Source organism: Ipomoea nil, unplaced genomic scaffold (genome assembly GCF_001879475.1).
Source record: "Ipomoea nil cultivar Tokyo-kokei standard unplaced genomic scaffold, Asagao_1.1 scaffold2805, whole genome shotgun sequence".
NCBI classification, from domain to species: Eukaryota; Viridiplantae; Streptophyta; class Magnoliopsida; order Solanales; family Convolvulaceae; genus Ipomoea; species Ipomoea nil.
This window is the reverse complement of record NW_017619233.1, coordinates 2,902,714-2,924,971: the sequence shown is the minus strand read 5'-3', so window position 1 is coordinate 2,924,971 and position 22,258 is coordinate 2,902,714. Positions and strand designations below refer to the sequence as shown.

Below are 22,258 nucleotides of genomic sequence, written 5' to 3'. Positions count from 1 at the left end.
CCAATTGGTTTTAAGTAAAATATGTCAACCAAATAACCAAAGAGAGATCTTAACTTACCGCAATCACATGATTGGTACGGTGAACCACCGGGAAGTAAGCAAGTGCAGCGCTAAGATCTATCAAAGTTGAAAGTTGAAATAAAAGTTGGGGGGTAAGACGATGATGCAAAGACGCAAGACCAACAATATGTAACGAGCCTAGGGTTACAGAAGGGGAGAAGAGAAGAGAGAGAGAGAGGTTGAGGGAGAAGAGAGAAATTAGGGAAGGAAGTTGAAATTGCATTGAGATTCCAGAATGCCCTATTACATTATTCTGCTGCTACATATACTTGGGAAATTAATAGTATTAACTGCCTGACATTCTAACTGAACCAACGACTCTACTAAGCTTAAACGACGCCGTCGGATTCCTTCTTAACTGCTGCGATCATCTCACCAACAGCGACTGCTTTTGGAGCTCTAAGTGTCAAGGCCCTTAATCGCCTGTCACGCGACGTTGTTTGCTGCTAACCAATTCCTTGGGCAACTGCTGGGATCATTACATTACCCTCCCCTTCCAAAGATCCTTGACCCCAAGGATCAAACGTAGTAAATTGCTTAGTAATGTGGTAATAATCTTCCAAGGTAGAAACTTCTTCCGGCAAATTGGCCCATTGCACTAGAATCTGTGTCAGAGTTTTGTTATCCCTCTTGACTAGCCTCTTATTCAACACTGCCACATGTTGTGCTAATACTTCTCCTTCTTGGCCTACAAGGGGTGGTTCCAGTTGAAGCACTGCTTGGTCTCCTATCTTTATTTCAACTGAGAAATGTGAAAAATAGGGTGAATCTATGCAGTTGGAGGCAATGCCCGTTTGTAGGCCACAGTTCCCACCCTCTCAGTGACTTGATAGGGTCCATAATACTTGGCTGTGAGCTTGATGTTGGTCCTTACAGCTACTGAAATCTGCCTGTAAGGTTGGACCTTCAAATACTTTCAATCCCCCACTTGCAAGACTCTTTCACTCCTTATATCAACTTGTTGCTTCATTCTATGTTGGGCCAGCCTCAAATTGTCTTTAACCACTGCTAGTACTGCTTCTCTTTCAGCCACCCACTCCCTTTCTCCCACTCTCTGCCCCACTCCTAGAGCCAGCATAGGGGATTTATAACCATAAAGGGCCTGAAATGGAGTACTCTGTAGGGAAGAATGGAAGTTAGTATTGTACCAATATTCAGCCAAGTGTAGCCACTTGGCCCAAGTTTTTAGTTTTTCGAACACCATGCACCTCAAGTAGGTCTCTAGGCACCTGTTGACTCTCTCAGTTTGTCCATCTGACTGAGGATGATAAGTAGTGGACATACTCAATTGAACCTGCAACTGTTTAACGATTGATTGCCAAAATTTGTTGAGGAACACTTTGTCCCTATCAGTTACAATGTCCCTAGGCAGCCCATGCAACTTATAAACATTCTCCATAAATGTCAGTGCTACACTCTCAGCAAAATAAGGGTGAGCTAAATAGGGGTGAGCTAAGGAAATGAAATAGTTGTACTTGGTCTCCTATCTTTTTTTCAACTGAGAAATGTGAAAAATAGGGTGAATATAGGCAGTTGGAGGCAATGCCCGTTTGTAGGCCACAGTTCCCACCCTCTCAATGACTTGATAGTGTCCATAATACTTGGCTGTGAGCTTGATGTTGGTCCTTACCGCTACTGAAATTCGCCTGTAAGGTTAGACCTTCAAATACTTTCAATCCCCCACTTGCAAGACTCTTTCACTCTTTTTATCAGCTTGTTGCTTCAATCTATGTTGGGCCAGCCTCAAATTGTCTTTAACCATGCTAGTACTGCTTCTCTTTCAGCCACCCACTCCCTTTCTCCCAATCTCTACCCCACTCCTAGAGTCAGCATAGGGGGTTTATAGCCATAAAGGACCTGAAATGGAGTACTCTTTAGGGAAGAATGGAAGTTAGTATTGTACCAATATTCAGCCAAGTGTAGCCACTTGGCCCAGGTTTTTGGTTTTCTGAACACCATGCACCTCAAGTAGGTCTCTAGGCACCTGTTGACTCTCTCAGTTTGTCCATCTGACTGAGGATGATAAGTAGTGGACATACTCAATTGAACATGCAGCTGTGTAAAGATTGATTGCCAAAATTTGCCGAGGAACACTTTGTCCCTATCAGTTACAATGTCCCTAGGCAGCCCATGCAACTTATAAACATTCTCCATAAATGTCAGTACTACACTCTCAGCAAAATAGGGGTGAGCTAAGGAAATGAAATAGTTGTACTTGGTTAGCCTGTCTACCACAACTAGTATTACTTCCTTCCCTTGTGACTGTAACTTAGGCAATCCTTCAATGAAATTCATGGAAATTCCTTTACAAGCTTGATCAGGTATGGCCAAGGGTTGCAAAAGACTTGGGGAGGGTATGTTTTCAGCCTTGCACCTCTGGCATGTATCACAGCTTTTCACCATCTCTTTTACTTCTTGCTTCATGCCCTTCCAATAGAATAAGGACCTTAGCCTCTGATATGTTCCCTGTTGGCCAAAGTGCCCTCCCAATGGAGAATCATGCATCTACAGTATAGATTTACCCCTTAGCTCTCCCTTATTCCCAATATAAACCCTTTGTTTGTATCTTATCAACTCTTCAATCATTGTTACATTATCAGGATTGATAAGGTTGGTTGTTAACTGGTCCTGAGCCCACTCATCCCCTTCATAGTTGTTAACTACCTCTTCCAGCCACTGTGGTTTAATACTGAGGACAGTATTGAGCTCAGACTCCAGATCAGTTTCTCTTCTTGATAGGGCATCAAGAACACAATTATCAATGCCCTTTTTATACTGAATTGTATAGTGCAACCCAAGTAGTTTGGATAACCATCTTTATTGTGTGGCAGTAGTTATCTTCTGTCCTAAGAGAAACTTAAGACTGTGGTGGTCAGTCCTAATAATAAAATGCCTCCCTACCAAGTAGGTTCCACTGCATTAATGATAGAATGTATTCATTTTCATAAATAGACATAAATGTTTGTCCCAAAGGCTTTACTGTAGTAAGTAATGGGCTTCTCTTCCTGAATCAACACTACCCCCCCCCCCCCCCCCCCCCCATTCCTTTGTAACAAGCATCGGCCTCTACTATAAAAGGCTTTTGGAAGTCAGGTAGGGCAAGAACTGGGGTTGAGCACAAGGTCTTCTTCAATTTTTCAAAGGCAAATTCAACTTCTTCACTCTATTGGAAGGAATTCTTCTTCAACATACCTGTTAAGGGCCTGCTAATCACCCCATACTCCTTGATGAATCTCCTGTAGTAACCTGTTAAGCCTAGGATCCCCCCTCAATCCTTTGATGGACACAGGCTTAGGCCACTCAGCCACTGCTTCTAACTTAGAAAGATCAGTATGCAACCCCTTCTCAAATATAATATAGCCTAAATATGCCACTTCCCTCTTTGCAAAAGAGTAATTGCTAAGCTTAGCCAGCAGCTTGTGTGTCCTCATAAGACTCAGAACTTCTCTAAGGTGATTCCAATGTACTCCCAAGTCAGGGCTATACACTAGAATATAATCAAAGAAGACCAGGACAAACTTTCTCAACAGAGGTTTAAACACATTATTCATCAGGGCTAACACATTATTCATCAGGGCTTGGAAGATGGTTGGTGCATTAGTGAGTCTAAAAGGCATGACTCTGAACTCATAAAGCTCTTGGTGAGTCTATAAGACAGTCTTGTATTCCTCACCCTCTTTCATCCTTACAAGACAGTCTTGTATTCCTCACCCTCTTTCATCCTTACCTGATCCTTACCTGGTGATAGCCAGCTCTCAGATCCAGCTTAGTGAAGTACTTAGAACCAGCTAATTCAGAGGAAAGGTCTTCTACTACTGGAATAAGGAACTTATTTTTCACATAATGTCATTCAAGGCACAGTAATGAATCCAACGCATCAAAGAATGAATAAAATATTAAGACCTAGAAAAGCTCAAGGGGAAATTTGAGAAGAGGATTTCTCAAACCTGAAGGCATTGTAGCCAGCAATAAAAGCAACAGCTTATGATGCATATGATATGCATCTTTGGCATCAAAATTTGAAGAAAGCATATCTCAAAGAAAGAGATAAGATCAGCTTTTATGAACCAAAATAAAGACAACACCCACAATGTTTGTGAATATATCCTCCTCCTCTAATCCCACAACTAAACAAATCTTTCCACCAGCATCTAGTCTAGGTCTAGGTATATATACATGAAATGAAGCTTTGTTCTTGCGGATGTACATAATATAAAGCAGGCCTGAATTACCCACCCCTCCTTCATTCATCTCACTTTTGATGTGTCTGTCTGTCTATTTAGTGCTCTACGCGCCTTCTTCTCACTCCATACTCCGCCCGCATCTACAGTTTTCTCTTCAAAACCTTCTGATCGAGTTCTGGCAGATACATCTGTGTCTCCCTCCAGGCTTCCAGACACGATCATCATTATTGATTCCACGACTTCAAAAATGGTTTACCCAATGAATCCTGTAATCCAGAGTTCTGGTTTGCCACGTTAACCCATCCCATGTTGTTGGTAGGACCCCCGGACCCTTCATGGCTGCTGCTCAAATAGGCGAGCGGATTAGCTGGCTGCTGTGTGTTGCTCGCCGAAGGAATTCTTACCCCCATCTCATCATAGTTACCAGACTGCATGAACCGCTCTGTGGACCCCACCGTATCATAGGAGCTACCACGACATAATTCATTACACTCCGTTAAAACACTAAACAAGCTCTGATCAGACGCGTTTCCACTTCTGATGCCCTGGGAGGGACCAACACCACCTTCTAAACCAGACCATCCACCATGGGCTCGGTTCTCGCCCGAAAACCAATTCTGGCCCAAGTCTCCACCATTCAAATGAGATTGTGGAGCCGGCATGCGCACAGCATTCATATCCCAATCCTGCATGCCGCCAACATGCAAGTTTTCTTGCCTTGGAAATGAGTATGTGCCTCCATCAGTGTACTCGTTCTCGTGAACATTCGGATGCATATAAAGATCATTCAGTCCTGTGTGCTTCAGCACCAAAGGAAGTGATGCATGAACCTGTTCCTTGAAAGGAAGTGATGCATGAACCGGTTCCTTGAAATGCCCGGAAAATTGACCAGATTCTACCATTAAGTTGTCCCCTGACTGAAATGTCAACGGAGACTGTTTTGTTTCATTATGAACTGAACCAGCATTGCTCTTTAAGAACGGTTGAAATAATTCACTGCGGTCATGAGAGTAAGAATTGAAAAAAGACACCGAGTTAGGTTGTCTGTGCAACCTGTCCTTCCCAACATCATTTCCAGAAGAGTGAACGTCCAGATTAACAAGGTGCGCTGCTTGACCATCGATAACTTGGGGATGTGAAAGTGGCAGCTCCTCAGAAGCAGAGTACTCATTATCCATTGGAGTAGAACTGAAGGGGCCGGGCATGCTAGCCACTGGCCAGACGTCATCAGCAGAAGCAAGAGGTCCCCCCTGATTTAATGGAGCATCTTTGTTGTTCAATCTTTCAGAGTACTCGGAGACAGATGAGGAAACTTCATCCAATTTATTTATAATTTCATTGTCACTTGGATCTGGATCCAGCTGGTTGAACTGATTAGTATCACTAAGTGAGACGATTTGTTGCACCTTTTGATCATGTTCGGAAGTAGAGCTAGACCCACTATTATCTTTGATGTTTGCCAGGCTATAACCAATCTTCTCCTCAACCATGCAATCAGGCTTATCTATGTCTTCATCCTATACATGACAAAAAGTGTTTCACCAAAAAACGAGGAACTTTATTAGAGAACTTATGCAATGTGAATGATCATTAACCAAAAAACATTTGATCATCCAAAAGGTGTATAATCAACCTCCAATACATGGGGTGAGCTGTGATCTCCCGCTTCATTGGTTTGATGCAGGAGCAACCCATCGGATGCATCTTCCTCATCCTCATCTTCATCCTCATCTGCATCTTCATCTTCATCTTCATCCTGATCATCCTCAGAACCCTGTAGCAAGACCAATAAATTACTCCTATGTAAAGGAGGAGCTTCCAGACCAAGCAACTTGGTTCAGAAAGAGAACCACCACCAACTAGGCTCAAGACTAGAAAACAGATATTATTTGAGGATCTAAAGTCACAAGCAACAAATATGTCAAGAGGTTTATAGCACACCGCTCAATTCAAAAAGTAGGGTATAGATGTGTTGGTCAATGAAAGAAGAGGGACCAGGTTAGAATGGAATAGAACGCAAGATAATAGACCTCTGTTGTTATCGTGGGTTCAACTTCCGTTGCTTTGTTGTCTGTCATTTCCGGGGACTTGACATCAGAATTTTCCTTCATTTCATCCTGAAACCAATTAAAAAGTAAAATTGCCAACCCAGCAGCTAGTATAGATATCAATCATAAAATTTCTGATTCATTTCCAAATGAGGATTTAGCAAATTGAAAGCATAACATGTTTAATGACCACAGGAGCAGAAGAAAAAGAGGGGATTGGGGGTTTGAACACAGCAAAGCAAGAAAGAAAGAAGGAACCAAAATATTCAATCAAATGAAAGATGATCCTGTGTGGCTGTGCCCCTTTTTTTAAATTACTACTCTGGGAAAAGTCACCAACATATGGAAACAGAACATGCTGCTAAACACCAAACAATGCAAACATATTGAATCAGAAAATGTTGCTAAACATACTTTAATGAAAGAAGAACAAGAGGCAGAAGAACTTTAGGAATAGAAACAAGCTTCTACTCCTAAGTCCTAAACTCAAGCTCCACCATCTCTCAAAAACCAAAACTTCTATACTTTTATATCTCAAAACAAAATTAAGAAAATAAGGGAAAAGTAAGGGATAAACGGAGCAGACCTCATGTAGGGATTTCAGTTTTTCTTTCACATCATGACCTAAAGACTCTCTCAATTGCCATTCACATGACTGTCTCCTCAACCAGACTGCATAATGGGCAGGAAGATCTCTTTTTGCCAATTGCAACCTGAAAAATAAATGGGAGAGGGAAAGAAATGAAAACTAGAACTCCGGAAAAAACCTAAAAATAATTTTAAAAAATATTTACACTTCAAAGAACACGCTAACCAGTGTTCATGTAATTTCTGCCTCTCTTCTTCCTCATACGCTTCAAATGGCTTTACATGGAGAGTTTTGATGTTACCTAAAACATTGTTTAGAGACCTTGATTGGATGCTATTGCTATTATGCTTCATGCTATTCTTGACACGTTCATAGTGCTCCTTGCTAACCTGAAAAGACCAGAAGTGGAACTGGATTGAGAATCCATTCACTACGCATAGGAAATGACAAAAAGGAGATGCGCTGGTGTCGTAGTGAACCAAACAAACATAGAAGACATATACTAAATTGTTCACAAGGTAGCATAGCAACAATATGATGAACCAAGGGAATATTAAAATATCTGCAAACAATGGGTTACCTTAATGTAAGACATATACTTGGCACCATCAGTCTGCTGTATATTACGCTTCTGTAATTGCTCTACTTTCCTAGTCTTTGTCGCCTTATTCCAATCCAATGAATTGTCATATTGGTTGTCCATGATACCTTTTCTGTTGTCATCAATAAAAATGATCATTATAATAAACAGGAAAACTTGGAAAAAATGTTAAAAGATAATAATTATAAGCACATGATCATAACATATAAAACTATAATTAGGAAATATTTATTAAAGCCCAAATAGTGCAATGTGGAGTACTGGAGTGGACTGTTTCTTGGCCACTCAAATTCCATTCTTTTTTCTGTTTTTTTTTTCCTTTATTTCCTTTCATAAACAAAGTGGGACACAGAACTCTAGTGAAGGACAAAGTTACCTCCTTTGACTTTCTCCCTGCAACATTGATGGGTTTGGACTGTCACTACTAAAACCTTTCTCACCAGCTGCCCAGGAACACTCAGGTGTGCAGACAAGGTTCTCTTCACCTTCAAGTTCTAAGCTATGCCCTCTTTTCCCATGAAGCTTCTTTGGTCTAGTTTCATTTAGAAATCAAAATAAAGAAGAATAAGGACAGTACCAAAACAGAACCACCACAGAACTGAAATGTAAAGAAGAATAAGTAAAATAAGAGGGCTTCTTTGACCTATTTTCATTATATTAGAATCAATACAAAGAAGATCCCACTAAACACTACCATAACAGTATCTCCACAGAACAGCAAGAAGATTCATTGCTCATACAGCTAACATACACTTCAAGAATATTCTCCTTCATGAAGTTGTTCAATACAGTATAAAAATTTAGGTAAATATAATTAACCTCCATATCATCTCCACAATTTCCTCATCAGAATCCTTGCAGCTTAACCATTTGTCCTTCCATGTCTGTAAATTCTCAATCATACTGCCAGAAGAAGCATTTAAATTCACCATCTCCATATTTAAAGTAATAAAAAATTAAAATGATTAATAATAAGCTATTAAGAAAGTTACATACTTGGCATGGTATTTTTGTAATTCCAAATAGTAAGCCTTTTTATGAGACTTGATAGATTGCCGGTGACTAATGATATCGTCAGGATGTAAATTACCAGAACATAGAAAATTACTCCTGCAAAAACATTTACCAGTTGAAATCTTCAGAATCACATGGCATAAAGCACCTACACTTCAAAAGAGTCAAATGAAAGTTTCTTGGTATTTAATTTTCATATCACAAAAGGGTACAAAAGAACAGGAGAAACACAAATAATTTTCCAAGATGCATGTGTACACAAGTGACCATCAAAAGTAAATAGGAAGCTCATTTAACAATTAAAGCATCCAGAACTCAGATGTTTTCAACATATAAGGTTACAATAGAGGTACAACTTGCCATTTAAAGAAAGGATTTCCGAAGTGAAAATTATCCCCTGCAAGTAAATCATGCACAAGTCTCTCCGGATCAGTTCCTTTAGGAAGAAATTCTGTAAGAAGGCTCCGCTCATTATCAGACAAACAAGTTTGCCAAACCTAGGCAAATTTCAAGAGGAAATGCTAAGTCAGAAGAATATGGAATTCTACCAGAGGTTATAAAACATACACCAGTTATCAACAGTTACCTCATACGAAAGGACCTCAGCTAAATTGTCTAACTCAAAGATTTCCTGTGGCACTGTGAAAACATCAGCCAAAATATTGTGGTGGTGTGGAACTGAACCAGAAAATGGAATGAAATCTCTCCATGAAATGCCAATCTGGTCATTCTTGGAAACAACACACTTTTTCTTCTCATCCCAGAGAAGAGAAACATTACATTTCATCTTCAAATCATATCCAGTTATTCCCAGTTTCCTCTTTTTGGAACCATTGCGGTCCTGAGAGCAAGCCACAATGTTGACAGCATTCATACGTTTCTTCCGTTGATCAGCTGCCATTGCAAAATATATCAAAGAACTATCCCGTATACATCATTTTAGCAAGATGCTGTCTTGACTTGAATCACTTGATCAACCAACCACCAATAGGCAGATTCAGAGGCCTATTAAAGAAGATTAGCAATAGTTAACTTCGTATGGCTACATTATCTGACGTAAGTGCATAAATTGAATCAACCCTCAAAAGAAACAGTATTATGTTAACATCTAAAAAGATGAAACAAGTAACTAAGTGTTTTAATCTTAAAAACAAAAGGGGGAATAGAATGTTGCAGAAATCCAAGATAATCAAGAAATCTTCCTATCCCTTCAACAAAATGATCTGGGGGAAAGCACCAATATTTTAGTTTTAACACCCACTAATAAATAATAAGTACTTAGCACAAGCACGCAATATTGTCAAGAGTTGAAATACTTTATTTAAAGAAATATCATGGAAGAACAATAACTACAAGGGCATTTTTATAGATCTCACAACAAAAAGAACCAGGGATTTACATGCTAAGCCCAAACTACCAAGATAACCTAACCTCCTAACAATCTATTCTTCTAACCTGCTAATTCCCATTAGAGGTCAATTCTTTGCACTGCATGCATGATGCAACTGTATACGAAGTCAATGCTACTGTTTATATAGCTATGCGTACATGCAGCCAAACTAAGCTATGAATAAAATGCATAAATGTGGCAGCATTGGGAAACAATTAATGAAAACTAATTTCATGCATCTCCAAAATACTCCCTCTGTCCCATTTTATATGTCATACTTACTATTCATTGATCAAACCAACTCTTTCTTCTATGTTTATTTTCTTTAGTATTTTTTTACTTATTTTAAATTTGATTTTCTTGTTTAAATAGCACTTTTAGTGTAGTTTCCAAATATATAAATTTTGTACACTAATACTAAAATTAATATTATGAAAATTTGAATTAAAAACAACTTCAGTCAAACCTCGTTAATCGAACCGGACACATCAAATGAAACTGAGGAAGTACTTAAATACTTCATCACATAGAAAAAAAAGTCTAGAACAACACTACACTGACTTGTGGACTTGGGAATTTATTGACCAGCGGTTAGGATTTTGGAACAACCACTTGGTTGGTAAATGCAATGGGTACACTAGAATCATAACAAAACACCCAAACATAATTTATGAAGAAGAAAGGAAGTGTAACAGTAGGTAAACCTAAACGAGAGATTAACAGAGAAAACTAGTTAGTCCGATTTCAGGGGAGTCCTAAAAAGTATAAGAGGCAAATCAAACAAAGTAGTAAAGCTAACAATGCAGTTTGATGACTGTGGAACATAAACAAACATAAAACAGAGTAGAAATAAAACGATAAAAGCTGCTAACTTTGACAGATAAAGAACACACACAAAAAAGCCCTAAAAAAGTAAAAACTGAAGCAGAAGATTACCCTCTATACTCAATGTAAGAGTAAGCCACAAAACCGCAAATCGAAAGCTTGCTCTCTTGGTGAGGATAAGATTATCTAACTGTACCAAACAAATCAGATGAAATTTCAGAGCAGCGTGAGGGGAGGAGGAGGCGAGTATAAGGGTTACACTTACACCGGAGGGCAAGATGACACGATAGTCGATAGGCGAGGATTTCTCCCTTGTTTTCTTCTTCTATTTAATTTTTTTTTTTTTCGTGCGAAGAAAAATAACTGGCGTTATGGAAGAAAAATAAATTCTTCCCAGTCTTGTTTTGGTTTGGCTTTTTTTTCTTTTTTTTTTTCGGGTGTAAATAAGAGTATTTATTGCTGGATAATACAATCAGGTCCAGTACAGGATGGGCTGTAACTCTGCAATAGACGGTGGGGATCCAACACGCACCTTGGCCCAATAAATCAGACAGGAAGACTTAGCAATCGTTATATCCTACACCACGGCGCACATAGCACTGTGCGCCGCGCGCCTCCCAAAACGACGTTGTTTTGGGGTAGTGTTGGGAGGCGCGGTAGAAAGTTGCTGAGATTATGTGTATTTGTTCACAATGTTATGTGTATTTGTTCACAACGTTATGTGTATTGGTTCATACAGTTATGTGTATTTTTTATACAATTATGTACATTCTTTTTATACAATTATATACATCCAAATCAGAAAATTTGTGTGTATTATGTTAAGAGTTGATGTGTATTATGTTAAAAGTTTATGTTTATTATGTATTATGTTAGATTATGTGTATTATCTTTTAAAAAGAGTATGTATATTTTGTTATATAATTATGTACATTCATGTATAACATTATGTGTATTCTAGTATAACATTATGTACATTCTTGAACAGCGGGTTTTTTTTAAAGAAAAAACTACTGCCATTCACTGGGGCAGGAAATTTCAAAAAAAAAAAATAATTAAAACGACGTCGTTTTGCATCTGGGCGCATAGTGCAACGCGCGCCGTGGTGTAGGATATAAATTGCCAAGACTTAGGGCTGTGCAAAACCCGTCCAACCCGAACAACCCGTCCGCCCCGCCCCACTGCTTGGCTATCGGAGTGGATACCCGTACCCGACTCTCCTTACCCGATCCGCCATTCAATACGGCGTCGGTTTAGAAGGTTCGAATGGGGTGTACATTTTTGCCAACCGACCCGTCCGACCACCCGAACTATCCTAGGGTTCCCTAAGGCCTTGTATAATACGGCGTCGTTCCATCAATGTATATATACATGCCTTCCACCACTTGGTCTTCATTTTCTCATCCGCGCAGCTGACCTAGGGTTTGAGATATGAGATCGCATCTCTCATTCTCTCGACTCTCAACTCTCTGTCTCTCTCACTCTCTCACTCTCTCAGAGTCTCAGACTCTCACTCAGTCACTCTCTTAGACTCTCAACTCTCTCAGAGTCTCACTCTCTCAGACTCTCAGTCTCTCAGAGTCTCAGTTCTCTCAAGAGTCAAGAACTCAAGACTCGGCACGCATCAGTCATCTCTGATTCTGTAAATCCGTAAGGTAAATCTCTAATCTCTTAATCTCTATTTCTCTAAGCTCTAATCTCTTACAGTCTTACTCTGTAATCTGTAATCTCTAAATCTCTAATCTCTTAATCTCTATTGTCTAATCTCAGGGTTCTCAGAATCGAAGCGTTGCAATCTCTAATCTCTAATCTCTTACTCTCTGTCTCTGAGAGTCTAAGTGGTGGAAGCCGTGGTGATTACTGGTGAACTGGTGATTAGAAGCCCTTGTTTTCCCGGGATTATTTGGGAGAAATCAAGTAAATCGTAAACCTTAGTTTTATAATTTATATATCTTCATTTACAATGAGTCCGTGATGAATATTTGGTGATATATTCATATATTATGCTATTTGTTGGTGGAAGCCTTTTACAAACTGATTTCTAAGTGTTGATTTTGTGAAATCTGGATTTTATGCCATGCAAATTTGTAATCTAACAATCCGAGTTAAAGGCTAAAATGTGAAATCTCCAGTGTGGGAATTTCCATTTATTGGTGGAAGCCTTAACTCAAATCCAGATAATGATGATCTGGACTGAGTTCCTGAATCTGGATTTGTGTGTATAATTGTATATGTTATTATGTCTATCAGTTTATGGATGTATGACCCTTAATTGGTAATTGTTAAATCTGGAAAAATGATGACACAAACTACTATGTCCATGTGTCTGATTCTGGATATCTTTGTATGTTTAATTGTTTATTATGTAATTTATGTGGTCTCAGTTCCCTCAGTTCTCTGTGACTATCTGAATATCTGATTTTGTTCAATATGTGGAAGTGTAATATGTAATACTTCTATGTATGATTGTATGGTGGAAGCTTTAATATGATTGTATGATTTGTAATCTCCCTAAAATGTGGATACTGATGCCCATCTTTATAGATGGAAAGCATCAGTGCAACTGGACACCCTCCAACCTCAACTGATGAGGAGCATGGAGTAGAAGCTCAAGGTACTGAGAGAAATTCTCAGACAAATCCTATGCCTTCTCCTCCTGTTGTTCCTACAAAGAAGAGGAAAAAGGTGGAGTCTAGATCTATAGTATGGGATCATTTTGAAAAGATCTGTGCTCCACCTGCTGAAGGTGAAACTGAGGGACCAGTAGTTGAGGGCAAATGCCTTTATTGTGCCAAAATTTATAAATGTGAAAGTAAAAAGCATGGCACTTTCTCTTTGAAAAACCATATGAAGGCCTGCCTAAAAAATCCTCATTGTAAGGACACAAGGCAGTCTCTTCTCACCTTTAATGCCTCTGGAACAGAAGCTTCTGAGGGGGTTTTAGGGACTTGGGTTTTCAACCAAGAGGCTATTAGGAGGGCATTGTGTGAGATGATCATTGTTGATGAACTTCCCTTTAGGATTGTTGAGGGAAATGGCTTTAGGAAATTCATTTTAGTTGCTTGTCCTAGGTTTCAAATCCCTTCTAGGTGGACCATTTCTAGAGACATTTATCAGATTTACCTAGATGAGAGAATAACCCTAAAAAAGTTGTTTAAGGTGAGCACCCAAAGGGTCAGCTTGACCACTGATACATGGACCTCTGTCCAAAGGATCAATTACATGTGCATTACTGCACATTTCATTGATGATCAGTGGAAGCTAAACAAAAAGATCATTTCCTTTGTCCCAATTTCTTCTCATAAGGGAGAGTACATAGCCAAAGCCCTTGAGAGTTGTCTTCTTGATTGGGGGATTAAAAATGTCTTCACTGTTACTGTTGATAATGCCTCTTCAAATGACACAGCTTTGGGGTTTTTCAAGAACAAACTTCTGTCTTGGGGTGGGTCTTCTGTTAGGGTTCAATATATGCACATGAGGTGCATAGCCCATGTGTTGAACTTAGTGGTCCAGGATGGGTTGAGATATGCAGGTCCTTCTGTTAAGAAAGTTAGAGATGTTGTGAGATGGGTGAGGAGTTCTCCTGCCAGACTTAAGAAGTTTAGAGAGATTGTTGTGCTTAATGGGGTGGAAGCTAAATGTGCATTACAACTTGATGTTCCAACAAGATGGAACAGCACATACATGATGCTTAACACTGCCCTTCAATACCAGAGGGCCTTTGAAGCTTATGAGAATGATGCCTCATTGAATGCTGACTTATCTGATTCTATTCCAAATTTTATGGATTGGCTTTCTGTGCAAAGCTTAGTCCATTTCCTGAAAGGCTTCTATGAGATGACTGTGAGAATATCTGGTTCTCTCTATGTCACTTCAAATACTTTCTTTTCTGAGATTTCTGACTTAGGTTGCATGCTGGATGACATGGTTAATTCTGTTTCAACCTCTGAAAAGGTAAACACTAAACTGTTAACATTTTTCTGAATGTGTTTGTATGCATCTGTTAATTTTTTCTGTGTTATGTCTGTTTTATAGGAAATGGGGTCCCATATGAAACAAAAATTTGAAAAATATTGGGGAGATCCTGAAAAAATGAACTTCTTGATATTCTATGCCAATATTTTGGATCCTAGGGATAAGATTGAGTACATGCCTGCCCAATTTGCCCAGTTGTATGGTGATGAAAAAGGAAAATCATCCTTTGAAAAGGTTCAATCTTCTATGGTTCTGCTGTTTAATGATTATACAGCCACCTACCATGTGCAGTCTGCATCCCCTACTGTGCAACCTACCCAATCTGAACCTGTCCATTCTCAAACTTCAGTTGGAAAACCTCAGGCTAGAATGAAAAACCAGCTTAAAAAACAGAGAATGGAGACTGGTGGAAGCAGTAAAGAAACTGAACTCCAGATTTATCTAAGTGAAAAATTAGTGGAAGATGAAGAAAATGTGGACTTTGATGTCCTAAGATGGTGGAAGGTTAACAGTGATAGATTTCCTATACTCTCTAGAATGGCAAGGGATGTGCTGGCTGTTCCCATTTCAACTGTTGCCTCTGAGAGTGCATTCAGTACTAGTGGTAGGGTATTAGATCCCTTTAGGAGTTCCTTAACTCCTAAAATTGTTGAAGCCCTAGTATGTGCACAAGATTGGTTGAGGGCACCCAATCATCCAATCTCTGTTGAGGAAAACTTGGATGATGTTGAAAGACTAGAGAAGGGTACCTTTTCTAACTTTTTAGGTTTCAACTTTAGAAATTGTTAATTGTTACCTTTATTCTAAACTATTTTTTGTTTATCCTTTTTGTGCAGAATTGTCCACTGGAGCTGCTGGTTCTTTACCAAGTGCTGTTGGAACACTCCCAACAATTGCTGTAATACTTTTATATAACATTGCTTTCTGACTTTCTGTTTAGTTTGATTGATAAATGTTTGGACTCTTTGAGGCAACTCAGGTAAGATTCCAGAACTGCTAATTGCTAAGTGGCTTGGTAACTTTTTTATAAATGTTGCTGCCCTTAGGCCTTAGCCCCTTACTCAGTTACATCTCTGGAATTCTGGTATATCACTTCCCTTCCTCTCATATTCTCCTTTCTGTTTAGTTATTATGGCTATGATGATGCTTCCACCATTTGTCTGAATTAAAAGGACTTTGGGTGTTTGGTATGTTGCTCTGAGACAAAACTCATGAAGCAATTTCCCCCCAACTCTAAAATGATATGAAAAAAAGCAATCTGAGCCTATCTTATTAATTATTATTAGTTCTCTACTTCTCTTTGTCTTTATTGGCTTTAAAGTTTAAATCGTTTAATGATTTTATAATTGAGCAGGAAGATGAGAAATGGATGAATGCTGATTGCTAAAGGCTGATTGGTGAATGCTGAATGCTGACTGCTGAGTACTTTAGTAATTAGTATTTAGTACTTAGTAGTTTAGTGTTGTTGATTTTCTCATTTTGTGAACTTCATTTTTGCTTTTTGAACTGCAATATGTAATTATGTAATTATGTATGTAAATGCCTACATAACTTTGGTAATTTAATTTAGGGTTATTACAATATTACTTATTAAGTTTCAACATTTTTAAAGTTTTTTTTTATTTATTTTGGTATGTTTTATAATCCGACTACAAACCGAATTCCGAACCCCAACAAGACCGTATCCGAACAGGTGAAATCCGAGAGGATTTCCCTCTTAATTCGAACGGATTGGGGTAGTTTTCCCCAATCCGAAATCCGATCGGATGGACGGATTGGCCATCCGATCCGTCCGAACCCGACCGATGCTCAGGCCTAGGAAGACTAAAGGACCAATTCTTATGCCATGGACCCGGGTCCACCTTGCAAGATGGATTAGCGTCTAAAACGGTGTTGTGTTGCTTCAAAACGACGCCGTCTGAATTTTTAAACAAAAAATATTTTTTTCTTGTCGTTTGTCTTCATAATTCGTTCCTCTATATTCATAATTTTTGAACTCTATATTCACAATTTTAAAACTCTATATCACAATTTTAGAATTCTATATTCATAATTTTATAACTCAATATACAAAATTACAGAACTCAATATTCACAATTGCAGAACTCTTTTACAAAACTCTATATTCACAATTTCATAACTCTATATTCACAATTAAAGAACTCTATATTCAAAATTACATAACTCTATATTCAACAGTATAACACAATTTTTGAATCTATATTTTCAATTTTTAAACTCTATATTTACAACAAAATATATATATATATATATATATATATATATATATATATATATATATATATATATATATCATTGACGGAGGAAACGGTGCCACTAACGACATTGTTATTCCAGACGCGAGTTTTGGACCTGACCCGGGTCCATATCATAATTTGCACTAAAGGAACATGATGAGTGACCCAATACAAAGCCCATAAATTGGCCCACTAACGGTAAATTCAATCGTTATATCCTACACCACGGCACACATAGCACTGTGCGTCGCGCACCTCCCAAAACGACGTCGTTTTGGGGTAGTGTTGGGAGGCGCGGTAGAAAGTTGCTGAGATTATGTGTATTTGTTCACAACGTTATGTGTATTTGTTCACAACGTTATGTGTATTGGTTCATACAGTTATGTGTATTTTTTATACAATTATGTACATTCTTTTTATACAATTATGTACATCCAAATCAGAAAATTTGTGTGTATTATGTTAAGAGTTGATGTGTATTATGTTAAAAGTTTATGTTTATTATGTATTATGTTAGATTATGTGTATTAGCTTTTAAAAAGAGTATGTATATTTTGTTATATAATTATGTACATTCATGTATAACATTATGTGTATTCTAGTATAACATTATGTACATTCTTGAACATCGGGTTTTTTTTTTTTTAAAGAAAAAACTACTGCCATTCACTGGGGCGGGAAATTTAAAAAAAAAAATAATTAAAACGACGTCGTTTTGCATCTGGGCGCATAGTGCAACGCGGAAAATTTCAAAAAAAAAAAATAATAATTAAAACGACGTCGTTTTGCATTGCGTGCCTTATCTGTAGTTCTTCACCATCTCGTTATCATTTCACCGGAGTAGTCCGGCGAGGAGCCTGTCGGGTGAGAATGACGACTTGATTCATACCCCAATTCTCTCATCCTCCTCTTAATGCATTCAATTCTAATGACTCTTCTAATTTTTGGATTTGCGTTCTCTGATTTTGACGTTAAACCTTAAATTAGCTCTCTGGATTTAAAAAAAAAAAAAAATTCTTTGTTATTCGATTGTTACGATAGAGTTGAATTCTGTGATGCATTTATACTTCGAAGTTACAATTGCGGGTTTGGAGCGCCATCGTTTTCCTCCTCCTTCGCCGCCTTGTGGGCATTGTTACAATTTGATTGTGGTGAATATATGAAAACAAAAATCAATCTGTCTACAAGTTTGGCTTTGATTTTGTGTTTGTGTGGCGGGGTTGATGACTGGAAACAAAAACCCAATTCTCTGGTGAGCTGGAACACCTGGCGACGCACAACGCCAGCATCCTAATCCGCCGCCCTAGGCCGTCCACCGTCTGCTCTCTGTAATATGCCAAACTGTGAAAAAATCCAAAAATTTGGTCTGCAAAAAACACATCTTGCTGATTTGAAAAGAGATGTAAAATCTCTAGTCTTTGTAACTCTCCAAACCCGCCAGGGATTTTGCCGATCAATAGTTAAAAATCACTAACCAGATATGCGATTCCCATCTACCGGTTCTTCTGTAGAAAGTGACTCCTCTATACTGTGAGCTCCGAGACCTCAGCCCTCTCCGACTCTTCTTCACCTTTTGCGGCTGAGGCAGCGGCTGTTGCTGGTGTTGCTCTACCCTTGCAGCTGAGGCTTCGCCCGGTTCAATTCGCCCTCGTTTACCAAGAATAGTTGTCGCGTCACGAACACCGGGCGAGTCACCCGCCGATTCTCGTAACCGTTATCGTTCTTTCTCCTGGCCTTGAGGATCTCAAAATTTAAGGAAAACACGTCGCGCCCGCGCATGGAGCAGGTGTCTTCCACACCGGCATTGCCGGATACCGTGACATTCATCTATGAGGAGCTCGTCGTCCCAGATTCATCGGCTCTGGTTTGGGACCTAATTTGTGCTTTTTAATTTCTAAATGTTTTATTTCATGCTTCTCAAAAAAATGTTTTATTTTATGCCAAATGACAATTTTATCATTGCTTTATATGACTTAGATGGAAAAAATTAACGGGAGGATGGTTGTAGGTTAGATTTCGCAACTCGGAGGACCATAGCTGGAATTACGAAAGTTAGGGACTATTGGTGGCGAAACCACCAAACTCGAGGGACCTTGGCTAGTATTTACTCTTTCTTTAAAGTATACTTTATTGCTTGTATAGCAAGAGCCCATTTGTATTATGTATGTGCAATGTAGAATGTGTTGCAATTTAAGTCATCATTCTGGTTTTAATTTTTTGTGCATAGTTAGAAATGAAATACTTTCTTGTGGATGTTTCGTATATTTTTTTTCTAATTTTTTTTACTTAACTTACAATTACATAAAAATGAAGTTGTAAATTCTTTAAAAATCAATATGAATGTTATTTTTTTTTGAAAGTAATATGAATGTTATTTAAAAGATCTCATTTAGAGTTTTTAATGTTATATTTCTTATACGCTAAATTTATTTGTAAAAAAAAAAAAATTAAGTTAAAAAGAATTTAGGGAGAAAAAAATATGAATTTATTAAAAGTAAAAATATAATTCTAAATAAATTTAAAAATCTTTCAACCAATCATGACTCATTATTAAAACCAACAACAAATTAAATACTTTAAGTTAATTAGAGTTACATTTGAACTAGATATCACAACTTAGGAGCGAAAGATCGGGAAAGTTATAGTGCTCAAGGCTCAAGCTCCAAAAAATCTATCTGTTGAAGCACCCAAAAGTTTAAATATTCAAGAGCCGAAAAGACATAAGGAATAGACAACTCTGGAGACAAGGAAAAAGCTCTGGAAAGTACTGACGTTCCAAGGGAATGAAGTTTTGAATAGTCATGAGGAAATTGAAACCACCCGAGAGATTGGAGCACCGAGTGTAAATGCTAAAGCTAATATTATAGGTTCGAAATGAAATACTCCAGAGATCGAAGATGTTCAACCCATCCTTCCGTCCTCAGTGATTGAAGTAGAAGGTGACAACCATTCTAATGGTTATATGGAAAGTCTATATGCAACCCTCGAGAAGGATGAGGATGGATTTGTAGTAAATGATGAAGAACATGTTTTTTGTGGAACCATGGATGCACCAACCATGTAGGATGATGTGCAGTTGGGTGTTGGGAAATCTCCAATTAATACTTCAACTTTCGGGCCAGCTTAACAAGATTCTCTTGCTGAGCAAATGATGAAAATAGCTAGCTTGTTCGGCCCCATAGAGAAAAAAAAACCTTATTCACTTCCTCAACAGTAAAGAGGAGGAGCAGAGTATCATGTTGTGCCTAACCAATACGGGGATGTAAGGAGTCCAAAAAACTCCCTTCATGTCGACTCATTGTCGACCGAAAAATATTCCTCTAATAATCCATGATCACCAGTTTGATGTTTTCCCCCTCCACACACCCATGCACATTCATCATCCCTTATTATAACAACTTGCAGAGCTAGTGTTGTCTGGCCCTTTGCCTCCATTAAGCATTTTCATGGTTAAGCAATTTGAGCAACTTCCTGTATAACAACCTGGCCCTCTCAAACGAGACCTCATCCATCAACCCTCTTAATCCCTCCAACTCATTCTTGAAGATCGCAATTTATCTGCCAAACTTATGAACCTATTACCACCCTACCCTTTTAGTTGGACACCACACCTATGCAATCTTTCTTGCAATTGTAAAACCGCCAACTCCGCTCAAACCTCCTCAACCAAACCCTGACAGTCCTCATCAAACATCCATGTGATTTCAAACCAAAAGTGACCCTACCCCGACTCTCATACGGATGAGCATGAACATCCAAGAAAATAGCTGAGTGGTCGGACGTGTAGGTACTAATATTAAACACCTTTGCTTTACCGAAAACCTCACTCCACCCACTACCATGTCCAACCTCTCCTCCACCCACTCACTCGTCCCCCTCCCTCTCTCCCGAGTAAACAAATAGCCCACCATTGTAACATGCATAATACCACAATCAACTAGCGTCTCATGAACCCTTGCAAAAGGTTCAATGGGTGCAAATGTACCCCTTGTTTTCCTCCTAAGTAGAGATGTCATTAAAATCTCCTATTACCACCTACGTAGTTGGGATCTATAGTTGAGGGCCCGTAGAAAATCCCATGCCTCCCTACGCCTACCCCTTTGCGGATAACCATAGTAGCACATTAGACGCGGAGGCTGAACTCATAGGATTAAAATGGCTATATCAATGTGATTTTTGGAGTAGCTCAAAAGATTGCTATACTATTTCATTTCCAGAACAAGGCTAACTGACCGGTTACACATAAAACATCCCTTAAAACTTCACCTTCACATGCAGATGATTATCATGAGAATGACCCACTTTTATCTCCATCAAGAAACTAAGTCAGGCTTCTTATTGGACACCAAGTCCACCACATCGAGAACTGTACGTGGATCGCCCAAGCCACGATAGTTCCAACTTAAGGTACACATTGCAGGGTTTTATGAAACCCGACGTTCCTTCCCCCATCACAATATCCATCACCCCTATGACACTATTGCTTGAACTCCCATCCTCTTTTTCGGCTCAGCTGCCAAACACCATCCTTCCCCTTTCTCCACACCATCCTCTTTTTCGACTCAACTGTTCTCAAACGACCACAATCCTTCATATAGAACACATCGCATCCGACTTGAGGAATACGACAAACATGAGCAAATTGTTTTGATCCTCAATAACATGACCATGCAATGGCTGCTACATAGACGCCACAGCTCTCTGCATGGCGTCAAGCTTCACATGTTTTTTGAGGAACTTGTCGACCAACGCCCATGTCTCCTCCTAACTTGCCTCCCCCGTATTTAGCGTAAAACGTGGGAATGGCTGAATACCAATCTTGTCATCCTCTAGCCAAATAATAGCGCACCTGTCAAAGAGCTCCGTAATATCCATCTCCGAACACGAAACGATAAAAAAACAGCTTACAAACACCAATAATCCAAAATCAAAAAAAAAAAAATTACGAACAAAAATATATAAACCCTAGGATCTCCCGAGAGAGAAACTCTATATAACTTAGGAAGAAAAATAAAAATAAATTACAATTAAATTCTAAATAAATTTAACAAACTCACCATCAATAAGACTTTTGCTAAAACAATATAATTACTAATGCACATTTCTTTGTAATAATATAAAATATCTCTGGCTAATCATAGTTATATTGAAACTATACATTATAACTCATTAAATGATTACCTTGCTATTTTTTAGAATCTGATACAGGGTCTACTCGGCATAATAGAATTTTTCTATAAAATCAGGGATAGATTTTAAACCTAATAAATTAATTATTAATTATTAATTATAATAAATGTTCAATAGATAAACA

At 38.5% G+C, this 22,258-nt stretch overlaps 1 protein-coding gene across 3 annotated transcripts; it reads right to left on the bottom strand.

The window, feature by feature from the left end:
* Window positions 1-4,031: 4,031 nt before the first annotated feature.
* On the bottom strand, window positions 4,032-11,083 carry LOC109158124. Of its 3 annotated transcripts, none has more exons than XM_019305950.1 (13): window positions 10,977-11,083; window positions 10,823-10,901; window positions 9,083-9,501; window positions 8,857-8,993; window positions 8,479-8,592; window positions 8,302-8,385; window positions 7,859-8,014; window positions 7,462-7,594; window positions 7,107-7,270; window positions 6,879-7,005; window positions 6,275-6,361; window positions 5,878-6,018; window positions 4,032-5,761 (listed from the first exon to the last, which is right to left on the bottom strand). In XM_019305950.1, the coding sequence occupies exons 3-13, from the start codon at window positions 9,395-9,397 to the stop codon at window positions 4,469-4,471; spliced, it is 2,751 nt and encodes a 916-aa protein (XP_019161495.1). In that variant the 5' UTR covers window positions 9,398-9,501; window positions 10,823-10,901; window positions 10,977-11,083; the 3' UTR covers window positions 4,032-4,468. The 3 variants fall into 3 exon arrangements, with proteins under 3 accessions (XP_019161495.1, XP_019161496.1, XP_019161494.1); XM_019305951.1 differs by having other exon boundaries at window positions 4,032-5,074; window positions 5,105-5,761; window positions 10,823-11,068; XM_019305949.1 differs by having other exon boundaries at window positions 10,823-11,068.
* Window positions 11,084-22,258: the final 11,175 nt, after the last annotated feature.

Coding starts and splice junctions, on each gene's coding strand:
- LOC109158124 (XM_019305950.1), bottom strand. CDS start 9,397: ATGGCAGCTGATCAACGGAAGAAACGTATGAATGCTGTCAACATTGTG. Junction 7,595..7,858: donor CAGGGAGAAAGTCAAAGGAG/GTAACTTTGTCC, acceptor TGATGACAACAG/AAAAGGTATCATGGACAACC. Junction 7,006..7,106: donor CAGAAATTACATGAACACTG/GTTAGCGTGTTC, acceptor TTTATTTTTCAG/GTTGCAATTGGCAAAAAGAG.